The sequence below is a fragment of the Mus caroli genome, chromosome 9 (assembly GCF_900094665.2).
Source record: "Mus caroli chromosome 9, CAROLI_EIJ_v1.1, whole genome shotgun sequence".
Taxonomy (NCBI): Eukaryota; Metazoa; Chordata; class Mammalia; order Rodentia; family Muridae; genus Mus; species Mus caroli.
The window spans coordinates 56,943,059-56,955,859 of record NC_034578.1 but is presented as its reverse complement, the minus strand read 5'-3'; the positions used below and the strand labels follow the sequence as shown (position 1 = coordinate 56,955,859).

Below are 12,801 nucleotides of genomic sequence, written 5' to 3'. Positions count from 1 at the left end.
AAAAAAAAAAATACATAGAAGTAAGAAACCAACGTTAAGTATGTAAACACCTTAAAATATATAGTGTAGTTACAGATGTACTTCGTTGCACATTAAGTAGCATGTAGCAACAGGCCTAATTATATAATGTCAAAAGAGTAATGAGTGTAAATTGCATTGAGATAACCTGCAACAACTGTAATATGATGTGAAAAGATCAGATTTTTAGTGACAAAAAACTGTTAATACTACAGTGATTGCCTACAATTATTGAAGAAAATGATAAATTTGAGCCAGGATCAACTGTTAATAAAGGACATTTTTTCCCCAACTCCAAGCTCTTAGAACCCTTGAATTTTAATCATGTCCATCTGTATGGATCCCCAGTTTCCAAATTCTCCAGTGTAATAGTCGTAAGCACAAATATGGCATAGTAGATCTGAATTTGGAAAAGATGATTGGTTGGAGTAAGGATAGAGAAGTGGTTACTTTTCTGTCCCCTAATAGCCAAAGACCTTCATTGGGGGGCGGGGGGTGTGTGTAATTGCAATTCTAGAAAATAATTCAGGGAGGTAAATTGAAGCTATTGTTAGAAAATATGTATGGCAAGCTGTAACTTCTGCTTCATCTGGAAGATAATGAGTTGTTAAAGTCTTTTGGAAGAAAATTATTCCAGTTCTATTTGAAAAAGTTAATGCAGAATAATGCCTAAGTTAGTTGTCAAAAAGAGAAGATAGAGTTGGTGTGATGGCAAAGGCTTTTAATCCTAGTACTTAAGAAGCAAAGGGAGACATATCTCTGCATTCAAGGCCAGTCTGACCTACCAAGCAAGTTCAGGACAACCAGAGATACATATCAAGACCCTGTCTGGCGTGGTGAGGTAGAAATCAAATGACTAGCTAATAAACTGATTTTGAAAAAGTAAATTGGCCCTTGAGGCTCAATAGGGTATTGAATATATATATACCCTAGCACTTTAGAGGGTAAAGCAGGAGGATCCCAGAGAGCTTGAGCTATCTCAAAAAAACAAAAAACCAACAACAACAACAAAAAAGCACATCCATCCCCAGTATGCATCAACTGGAATCTTATGTGACCAAGAGGTAAGCCCAGCCTTTAGAATTACTAGGTCTTTAGTATTTTTCGTTCTTGTGTAAAGCAAAAAAACCTAACCACATGCTTAAAGCTATTAATAACAGTTTCTTGATCAGATTGCATCTATATGTGTGTGTATAAATGTTGGACTTGAAATCAGGATACCTGTTTCTCATCTATAGCCTACCACCCTACACAAACCAGATCTCATCTGATTTCAGAAGCAAAGCAGGGTCAAACCTGGTTGTTACTAAGATGGGAGAACATTGTTGCCAATCCTTTCAACCCCTAAAATGAGTAAAACCCATTAACAAAAAGATCCTCAAGGCCCAGATAACCATCTCCTTAGACATCAATGAGTGTACACCAATGAGTTACTGCTCAAATCCGAGTTGGTACCCAAATTATGTGCTTATCAAGTATAGTTAAAACATGAATGGAGTTTCAGAACGACTAATCAGAGTACAGTTCCTTAACTTGCAGAGCCAGGTTCTCTGAGAAGCCATCTTCTTCAGCATTACTTGCTTGTACTGACTTTCTGTTCACCACAGACTAAAAACTCAAGCTCTGTAAAGTGTGAGGTTCCGCTATTCGTCCCCTTTGTGAGGTGGGGGATGGGAACAAGATTATCTGACATTGGAAATAACACTAAAAGCTAGTGAAGCTTTTAAGAATTTCATTGCTTATAGAAAAATCTCTGTAAGGTCCTTTCTCTAACTTCCAATTAAATGGCTACCTCTTCCATAATTATCTGTTTTAAAGGTACTATATCATACTTTGTACACTGAGAAACCCTCAGTTGTCTCAATTATAGCTATTATCTTGAGAATCTGTATTATAGGTTCAAAGATCTTAGTCCTACCTTCTCTGGTGGCCAATGAGTAAAACTCTCACAGAGTGGTCTGATAAACTTGGTTCCTACAAAACAGAGGCTTGGGAATTTCTACCCTTAGCTTCTTTTCTCCCAAGTGTTTTTGTAACAACTTTTAAGTTTACATTAACAACTAAACTAAATAACTCAAAATAGCTAGCCCTACTAAATATTTGATTCAGCCCTGGTCCAATTTTGTGTAAGTTGGTGGGGGTGGTCTGGTTTGTTGCTGTTGTTGTTACCAAAGCTCGTGCTTAGAATTAAATTTGGTGTCCTGTGCATGCTTTGCAAGTGCTTGACCACTGCCCTGTGTCCCAGCCTTTTGTTTTGTTTTGTCTTGAAACAGTTTGCTAAATTGCCTACCTATACTGACCTCAGATTTGGGATTACAGGCATGGGCACTGTGCACAGCTACAAATATTCTCTTATTTCCATTGATGTACCTTTCTCTAGGAGAAATTTTTCAGTGTAGAATTGCTGGTCTTAAGGATGTATACACTTTGAAAATTTAATAGCTACTGCCTAAAGTTCTTTTCCAAAAGAATTCTAGTTCCTACAGCAGTACAGTTTCCTTACACATTTTTCTTATGTTAGAGATTATTATTAGTATGTATGTTTCTCCCTCTAGGGTAAACTGTCACCCCAACTCGAAAAAAATTACATGTATCTTTTTGTTTTATGTATATAGGCGTACCGTGTGCATACAGTGCCTTCAGAGGCAAGCAGAGAGTGTCAGGTCCCCTGGAACTGGAGTTCCAGATGTTTATAAGCTGCCTTGTCTGTACTGGGTATCAAACTTAGGACCTCTAGAAGAGCAGTCAGTCCTCTTAACTGCTGAGTCATCCCTCCTAGCCCTGTGTTTTAACCCCTTTCTCTTTAGTAATGAAAATGGAAAGCCTACTAGCATTTTCTTCATTTATTTTTTTTTCTATTGTATCTTTATAATTTAGATCTGTTTTGTTAATTTTTGTCTTTTCATTTTTCCTTTTAAGAACTATTTTCTTATAAACATTGCGGATACATAGTTTATATAGTAAATAGTATCAGTCTTTATTACTTGATATTAAAAATTTGTTTATGCTATGTTTTTATGTCTGTCTTACATTTTTGCAGGTATTTCTGTCATTCTGCTTTATAGTCTTGGGTTTATGTATTTGTCTTACTTACATGGAAGGCCTCTTCTGCAAGAATAAAAATTATTTAGTGTGGTGTTGGTTTGAATGAGGATGGTACCCAGAGACTCGATATTTGAATACTTGGTCCCCTGTTGGAGAAACTGTTTGAGAAGGGTTGGGAAATGTGGCCTTGTTGGAGGAAGTGTGTCACTGGGGATGGACTTTGAGGTATAAAGAGCCCATGTCATTCCCAGTTAGCTCTCTCTCCTTGTGGTTGTACCTCAAATATCCCACAGCGACTGCTCTGCACCATGCTTCCCTCCCTGTTGCCATGCTCCCTGCCATGACAGTCATAGAGCATGATGGCATGACATGGAGGTCATGGTTAACCCTCTTAAACTATACACTAAATAAATTCTTCCATAAGTTCATTAGTCATGCCATCTCATCACAGCAGTAAGAAGGTGACTAAAATAAGTAACACTTTTAGAACTTAATATTTTAACTTTAGGTTTTTGCCAGTTGAACCTTTACTTAAGTTTTTGGGGGGCTAATGAAGTAAGTCATCATGAACCTAGACTAGAGTTGAACTCATGGTCCTCCTGCCTGTGCATCCTCACTGCTAGAATTATAGGCATGTGCTACCACACCCAGCAGCTGCAGGACTAATCTTTAGTCATCTGAAGTCTAGTTTTATCTTCTTTGTCACCCTTCCAGACCCATTTACATTCTCAAGCTGATTAAGAATGGCATCTTGGGCTGGAGAAATGGTTCAGTAAAGCACCTGCCACAGAAACACAAATTCATGAGTTCAAATCCTTAACACCAACGTACAACAGCAGGCATGATGGCTCACATTATAATCTACCTCTTGGTAAAAAGTTAAGAGGATCTCTAGTTCTTGCTAGCCAGCCAATCTAGCCAAGTGAGGGAAATCTAGGTTCAGTGAGAGATCCACTCTCAAAAATAGGTGGTAAGCCATTGAGGAAAACACCCAACGTTGACCTCTGCCCTCTACCTACACACACACACAAATGTGCACACACATATAAGGACATGAACAATACACATACAAACACTCATATATACCACACCCACACAAAAAGGCGAATTACTGCATAATCTTACTGTCTTAAATGAAAAATTGTTCTTACATTAATTTTTCATATTCCAAAAAACCTATAACTATATAAAATTAAAATTGCTAAACTATCTAAGCTTGCCTTGAACTTTGCAATCAAAGCAGGCCTTTAATTTACCTCTTGCCCCAGCCTCCAAGCACCAGGGGTTATAGGTCTGTACCATACCACCAGGCCTGAGTGGCCCATGCTACTTTGGCCATTGATTGCTATTTCTAGTTATGATAGAAATAGCAAATAGAAAGTGTTAGTGTTAGAATAAATTTCAAAGGATCATCTGGTCTATATCCGTGGTCCAGAGCATAACAAGGGGCAAGCAAGGTGGCTCAGTAGATAAAAGCACTTGCCTGCAATCCTCACTGGGTTTAATCCTCAAGAGTCTCACTTGGTAGAAAGAAGAAACCAATTCCCAAAAGTTCCTCTGACTTCGATCTGCACGCCATGACATGCATGACCTCAGACATACACTAAATAATAATAATTTTAAATGTTTCTAAATAAGAGTGAAGGCCCAGCATGGTGGGCCTTTAATCCCATGCCTTTAATTCCAGCACTTGAGAGACAGAGGCAGGCAGATCTCTGATATTGAGGCCAGCAGGGGTACACAGAGAAACCCTGTTCCAAAACAAAACAAAAAAATTTCCTTTGTGATAGTTTTGTGTTTCTAAGAAGTTTTCAGAATAGACTTCTCAATTTTACTCTGGTAGAATACCCACTTACTAAATCTCTCCAGTTTGTGAGGCATTAAAACTATATGACTTAATAAAATCTAATCTCTGTACTTGAGAGAGTTATATAAACTCGATGGTAATTTTTACATAACACCTTATATAAAGTTTTTGAATATCTCTTGAGAAAAAGAAAAAACTATCAAACGCATGAAGTGATTGCCCATGCTGATAATCAACTCTTGAGGGGCTGAGACAGGATCACTGTGAGTTAGAAGCCAGCGTGGGCTACGTAGCAAGTTCCAGGCCATCCTGGGTTACAGTGTTAGACCCTGTCTCAAAACACAAATAACAATAGACTCCAATGCTTTAGGGTTCCGTTAAGAGGAAATATCTAACTGGGGGAAATGGAAACAAAAGATTGAGCTTTCTTTTTTTTCTTTTTGATTTTTTGAGACAGGGTTTCTCTGTGTAGCCCTGGCTGTCCTGGAACTCACTCTGTAGACCAGGCTGGCCTCGAACTCAAAGACTCTCCTGACTCTGCCTCCTAACTGTTGGAATTAAAGGCCTGCAACCCGGCTAGGCCTGCTCTTCTAATACTTGTAAACATCAAATTATTTTCAAATGATATTTTTGAACTATCTCCCTATCCTCTGGATGCAAAACTTTTGGTGACATAATAGATATCTATTATAATCTTATGCCTTAATCTTTATCTTACTGATATTTCTTCATTTTACACTGACATATACCCTCTGATAAAAGTTGTACATTAGCCAGGCAGTGGTGGTGCACGCCTTTAAAGAAAAAAGTTGTACATTAATAGTCTCTCTTTACAGAAGAGGAAATTGTGACTTAATGAAAGTAATTTATTTGTTTTACACAGCTGATACAAAACAGAACCAAATCTGTAAATGTTCAGGTTGAAAGCTTAGTGTTCTTTTCTTGGCCATGGTGGTTTGGCCTAAGCCTAGTTTACTTCTCTTTTCATTAGAATTCAGAGTGTTGAATTATCATGGTCAAACTCTATGAAGTCAAATCAATCCTTAGTCTATATACTTTTTTTTAAATTTGTGTCTATGTAAGTCTGTGTGTGTCTGTGTGTATGTGGCAAACTGTCCATTCAGGTACTTGTCTTCCAGGCTTATTTATATCTGTGACTGGCTACTAAGCTAGGGGTCATAAAGACCTAACAGACAGACAGCTCAGATATTTCCACAGGTTGTATATCCAGACATTCACCCCTAGACTGTAGTTATTGATTGTATAAAACAGTGGTTCTCAACCTTCCTAATGCTGCGACCCTTTAATACAATTCCTCATGTTGTAGTGACCCCGAACCATAAGATGATTTCTTTGCTATTTCATAACTATAATTTTGCTACTCTTATGAATTGTAATGTAAATATCTGATATGCAGGATATCTGATATTCAACTCCCAAAGGGGTTGCAGATTGAGAACCTCTGGTATAAAGGAACGCTATATCCAGGAAGCCTGGCTTGAGACATGTGACTAGCCATTCCCTTTAGAGTAAGACAATCTTATATCAAGTGCAAGTACTTAGTCCCCACCAGTTTGCACTGACAAACTGACTACACCGTCATTTGTCGTCAGCCCTAATATTAATAGGATCATTTTTCTAAACAATCATTTCAACTTTTATATCTGTCATAAAGAACAAACAAATTATGGTTTCACATATTTTCTTTTATGAATATCTCTTGAGAAAAAGAAAAAAAACTATCAAAAGCATGAAGTGATAGCCCATGCTGATAATCAACTCTTGAGGGGCTGAGAAGGTTAGAAGCCAGCGTGGGCTACATAGCAAGTTCCAGGCCATCCTGGGTTACCGTGTTAGACCCTGTCTCAAAACACAAATAACAAAACTATTAGATGTTAATACAAAGGACGCTGTTACGTCTCCTGAGTAAGCATTTTATTTTTACCTTATAGACATTGTGAATGTTTAACTTAGCTCTCTGATTAGCTGCCAAAAAGCCAAGTTTGTGGCTCACCCATAACCAGTGTGTTCTATGCCTCGCTGACTTCCCTCCTGACTCCGGTTTGTCTGAACTCTAGTTATTCTTTCCTCTTCATCCCCCCACCCCACCCCAGTTCTCTTGCTTTCACACTGAGTGTAGAACCCAGGGCCTGCACATGACAGAAAATGGACTACCCTGAGCTGCTCTCCCTGCACTGCTGTTCTTCTTTAATAAAAACTTAATTTGTACTTGGCAGGTCAGTGAAGGAGGATTGCCCAAAATTTCAGGCCAGCCTGATCTACATAACAAGTTTAAAACCAGCCAGGGTTTCTTACCAAGAGAGACTTTGTCTCAAAATATTTGTTAAAAGATTTATTTATTTTATGTGTGTGAATACACTGTAACTGTCTTCAGACACACCAGAAGAAGGCATCAGATCCCATTATAGTTAGTTGTGAGCCATGTGCCTGCTCTGCTGGGAATTGAACAAGGGTCTCTGTAAGAGCAGTCAGTGCTCTTAACTGCTGAGCCATCTCTCCAGCCTTCAAAACATTTTTAATCTCTTAATTTATGGTATTCTATGTATTAAAAAATAGATGTAGTTTCTCATAAGCAGTCTTATATTGTTTTTGAAGTTTTTCAGATTATCACATGCTACGTGTATATAAGACTGTCATTATCACCTCATTTTACTTTATAAGATCCTGATATCATTAATCACCTCATTTTACTTTAGCATTTTTTTTTGAAAGGTATTTTTTAATACATCTTTTTGTGGTTTTGGTTTGGTTTATCAAGACAAGGTTTCTCTGTACAGCCCTGGCTTTCCTGGAACTAGTTCTCTAGACCATGCTAGCGTCAAACTCACAGAGACCCACCTGCCTTACCAATCAAGTGCTGTGAACTAGAGGTATGCACCATCACTGTCCAGCTTTGTTTATGGTTTTATATGATTTTGATTACATGAAATTGGTTATATCAAACTTGTATGGCTTTTTGAAGTATAACCAAATGGTAAAAATAATTGATCTAATAGTTAGGATTGGTTAGATTGGTGTCATAATCCTGTGTCCTTATATTATGCTTTTGGTTTTTTTCTTTCAATCTGCCTGTGGTTTTAGAAATACTGCTGAGTGGCCAGCTCAGTGCATAGCAGTTAACCACTACCTCAGTTGAGTCTGTAGGCTCAAGTAAGCCATCTTCTACACCTGCAGATTTGCCTTTGTTAGCACAGCCTGGGCTGTTCACATGCATATTAATCCCAGAGACACCTTGCCTGTGTTTCCTCTAAATTAGCCAACCTGTTATTTAAACAAGTGAATATGAATGAGTGTTTTGTTTCCCGCCCCCATTTTGTGTCATCTAGTTGATATCATGAAAAAAATTCATATACATACATACATACATACACACACACACACACACACACACACACACACAAACAACTTTTTTAACTCTTTAAGTTCTGGGCTTATTTGATGCATGCCTTTAATACTAGCACTCAGGAGACAGAGGCAGAAGAATTTGTTTGAGTTCTAAGCAGGTCTACATAGTGAGTTCCAAGCCAGCCAAATCTATATGGGAAGAACCTAGCTGAAATAAATAAACTCTTTAATTATCTTCAAGGGAACTTATTTGGCCTTCTTTGCAGCTCTGAGTTATGTTATGTTCTTTTTTAAGATGCTCTTTTTACTGGTGACCAAAACCAAGGCAATGGGTCAACAATATAGGTTATCAAGAGAAAGCACTTGCTATGCAATCCTGGTCATGTGAGTACAATATCCTGAACCCAAAAGATGGAAGGAGAAAATTAACTCCTGCAGGTTGTCCCCTGACCACCACATGTGCATCATGACATGCATCCAAATATACACATATACACACAAACAATAAATACATGTGAATTTTTTCAAATAACAAAACTATTTAATTCATTGCTCAAAATGATACTAGCAAATCAGTGTTAAAACTAAGCCAGGAACCCTGATTCCTATGCACATATGTATCACAATGTCAAAAGAACTTCTGACAGACGTTATAAACATTAATTACATAGTCTTCATCCCACTCATTGAAGTTTAAATATGGGAAATAAGCAAAAACGTCACCTCTGCATAAAGCTGGGCAGAATTAGAAATGAGTTACATTTGCATTACTTTATCTGCATGGTTTTCTGTTCTTGAGGTCCCCACACTTGTCACTGAAGCTCTCACCACTGTCACGTCCTATTATAAAAGGAAGAAGTACTTAACTTAGCTGTTTAAAATTAATGCTGTAATGGAAACTATTTCATTCACCTTTAGTATAAAAATAATTTGTTGGGGGTATCATGCATTTTCATATTGAGACAAGATCTCGTGTTCATGATTATCATTTTGAGACAGTCTCATGTAGCTCAGGCAGACCTCTGACTTACTATGTAGCTAGGATTGACCATGAAATCCTGATTCTCCTGCCCCTCCCTCCCAAATATAGGGATTACAGGCATGCACTACCACGCCTGACTGTGCATATTCATTAGAGTTAGAATGTGTTTACTGCTAGGATTTGGGCAAAACATCAGTTATAATTCTAACCAGTCTCTACATTTAAATATAAAGTTAAAATTCTATATTGTCTCTGAAATTTTTCAACTTCATTCTAATTATTCATGTCCTGTACATAAACTAAACTTGCCGGGCGTGGTGGCCCACGCCTTTAATCCCAGCACTCGGGAGGCAGAGGCAGGCGGATTTCTGAGTTCGAGGCCAGCCTGGTCTACAAAGTGAGTTCCAGGACAGCCAAGGCTACACAGAGAAACCCTGCCTCGAAAAAAAAAAAAAAAACATAAGCTAAACTTTCTTTAGTGTGTTTGTTTGTTTTGTTTTGTTTTGTTTTCTTTTTTTATTTTTGATTTTTTAAAACAGGGTTTCTCTATGTAGCCCTAACTATCCTGGAACACACTCTGTAGACCAGGCTGGCCTCTAACTCAGAGACCTACCTGCTTTTGCCTCCAAATGCTGGGATTAAAGGCATGCACCAGCACTGCCAGGCTTTAGTGTTTTATGATGATAGCACTGGTGGAAATTATTGATTAAAAACTGTAGAACTATATGTCATATTTACCCCAGTCCTGTAAGAGTAGCTACTATTTATAACCCAATATCACATTCAGCAGTAAATATTGTCTTCTGACTCTCCTTCAGCTTCTGGAATTTCTGAGAATCCCTGCTCAATACAAGATGGACCCTGTGGTCTTGAGTTATATGGACAGTCTATTGCGGCAATCAGATGTCTCACTATTGGACCCTCCAAGCTGGCTCAACGACCACATTATTGGGTTTGCCTTTGAATACTTTGCCAATAGTCAGTTTCATGACTGCTCAGACCATGTCTGCTTCATCAGCCCTGAAGTCACCCAGTTCATTAAGTGCACCAGCAGCCCTGCAGAAATTGCCATGTTCCTTGAACCCCTGGATCTTCCCCACAAAAGAGTGGTATTTTTAGCCATCAATGATAATTCTAACCAGGCAGCNGGAGGTACCCACTGGAGTTTGTTGGTTTATCTCCAAGATAAAAATAGCTTCTTTCATTATGATTCCCATAGCAGGAGCAACTCAATCCATGCAAAGCAGGTAGCAGAGAAACTGAAGGCTTTCTTAGGGAGCAAAGGAGACAAACTGGTCTTTGTGGAAGAGAAAGCCCCAGCTCAACAGAACAGCTATGACTGTGGGATGTACGTGATATGTAACACCGAGGCCTTGTGTAAGAATCTCTTTAGACGACAGCCAGAATCCCCACTGCAGCTACTCACCCCAACATACATCACAAAGAAGAGAGGAGAATGGAAAGATCTAATTGCCAGACTTGCTAAAAAAACGAAGTAGCTACTGAANAATGCTTGTGATGTTTGAAGTCTGGTCTTTCTGCCTTTCTCTATGGTGACAGCCTCAGTGCCTGAGGGAAAACCACTAGTAGATGAAAGTTTACAATTCCTGCTTCTTTATTGTTCTGAAAGAATGTCATCCTCTGTGTTCTCTGAATGGGAAGTTTCACTGTAACCCTGAGGAAAGCGGTACATTCTGTGGAAATGTCTTGAACTTACGTACCAAAACCTTAGTAACAAACCACTCACTACCCAGTTTCAAGTAAGAGCNTTCTTTTCTTGTTGGTATAAAACTATTATCCCTTTTGGTCTCCCTTCCTTGTTGGCTTATTCCAAAGAAGTGATGTTCCAAAGCAAACCAATAACATGAAGTCTAAAGACATGCACGAAGAAAACAGCAGAAGAACCAACATCTTTGTTTCACAGCCATAGTGAGAGAGGCATCCGACTGGAGGTGGATCATTACCTAACTCNACTTATAGCCTTTGGTTTATAAAAATAAGGCATTCTCTGGTGCAAAGGCTTTCCCGTCTGCAAATACTTAATAAAGATGACTTTAGCTCATCTTTATCTATTTCCTGGAATGCTTTAAGAACATGGAACTTCATTAAAATAAATGGCTGTGGATTGGGAACATAACTTTGAGGAAGAGCACCTGCTGTGGTNTGCAGGAAGCCTTGAACTCAATTCCAAATTGCAGTAAATAAAAACAAAACAAAACCACCTGCTGGTGTGTGGTGCATCTCTGGTTTCCCTGAGTGAGTGGGTGACTCAGCTCTAAGTGATGATGACTTTGTCTTTACATGGATGTAGTCCCTCCCTTTAACTAACATGCTTTAGTTCTCAAGCTCACAGGATCACCAACCAAGACTAGCTGTTATTTCAGACATGTTCTACTTTTGGTAGATAGAGCTTTTACACTAATCTAGCAGAGTTGTTTTCAGGTATGTTGTGGTAATCTCCATACTATTAATGATCTAAAACATAGGAGCAGTTTAGTTTTTAAATATAAAGGGAAAAAATGTCACCTTCCTCAAACTTAATCCAAAAAGTAAATGGTATAACTTTAAAATATGGAAACAAGAGTAAAATGAAATATTACTCCCCACAAAGCTATTGATAAATTTTTCTAGTTGTTTCAAGTAATTAACACAAGAAGTTGGGCACACATAATAATTAGACCCCGATAACAATTTGCAATGTATATGGGATGTAAAACACGAAAGATGTGATTCACTCACTGAAACTGACTTCAGCTACTTCTCCACTCTAACCCTGACCCCAGCCTTCATAACCCAAAATAACCTCTCCAGTCAGCAACTACAGAGGTAGTTACTCAGTTCCCTGGAGCCAGGAAGGGGAAGATGGTAAAAGTGTAAAAGCACAGGCTGCATAGCAGGCTTCAGTGTATGGGATCTGAAACAAGTTTAAAAAAGGAGAAAAAAAATGGGAGAGAGGGGGTTCCATTTCAAGTTAGCCCATTTCAAACCAAAAGACTTAATGAAAGATAGGCAGGAAAATGTTAGAAATTGGCAGTGAGCCATAAATGAAAGAGACAAGACAGGGAGAGCAAGCTTAGGGACACAGGTTCTGATAGGCCACCAGTGGAGATAAAGGCAGCAAGCAGTGTCATTTCAGTGACTGTTTACTTAGGCAGCTGATCTAGACCATCGGAGAGTCTGCCCTCTGAGGGGAAGGTTATCTTTCGGGTAATACACAGTATGCTTGTTTGCTTAAACATCAGCCTGTCTCCCCTTTAAAAGCTAATACATGCGAGAGCAGTCTTGTCTAATTCCCTAAGGTTTGTCCCAGAATTATTTTTTAACTAAACTATTGTCTTTATTTAAAACCATAAAAATAGACAATCTTTTACCAAATACATAACATGTTTGAAATCAAACTTCAAGTTAGTCTTTTGTTGTGANTTTTTTTTCAAGGGTAGAGGAATTGAGACAGTCTCTCATGGCCCAGGCTGGCCTACAACTTGATATGTAGTCACTTCTGATCCTCAGACCTCCAGCTTGGAGGAATGAGATTCCAGGTATATGCTACCACTCCTGGCTAATTTCATTTATTCTCATATTT

The 12,801-nt window shown here is 38.5% G+C and overlaps 2 protein-coding genes across 2 annotated transcripts in view; one reads left to right on the top strand and one right to left on the bottom strand.

Moving 5' to 3' along the window:
• Senp8 (SUMO peptidase family member, NEDD8 specific) overlaps window positions 1-12,017 on the top strand; it is a 14,725-nt gene extending 2,708 nt beyond the window's left edge. The window contains exon 2 of the mRNA XM_021172802.2: window positions 10,037-12,017. Coding sequence (XP_021028461.1) covers window positions 10,073-10,717 — 645 coding nt within the window. The 5' untranslated portion in view covers window positions 10,037-10,072 and the 3' untranslated portion in view covers window positions 10,718-12,017. The remainder of the gene's footprint in view (window positions 1-10,036) is intronic.
• Window positions 1-12,801, bottom strand: part of Gramd2a (GRAM domain containing 2A) — a 104,188-nt gene that overhangs the window by 29,326 nt on the left and 62,061 nt on the right. The window lies entirely within an intron of this gene.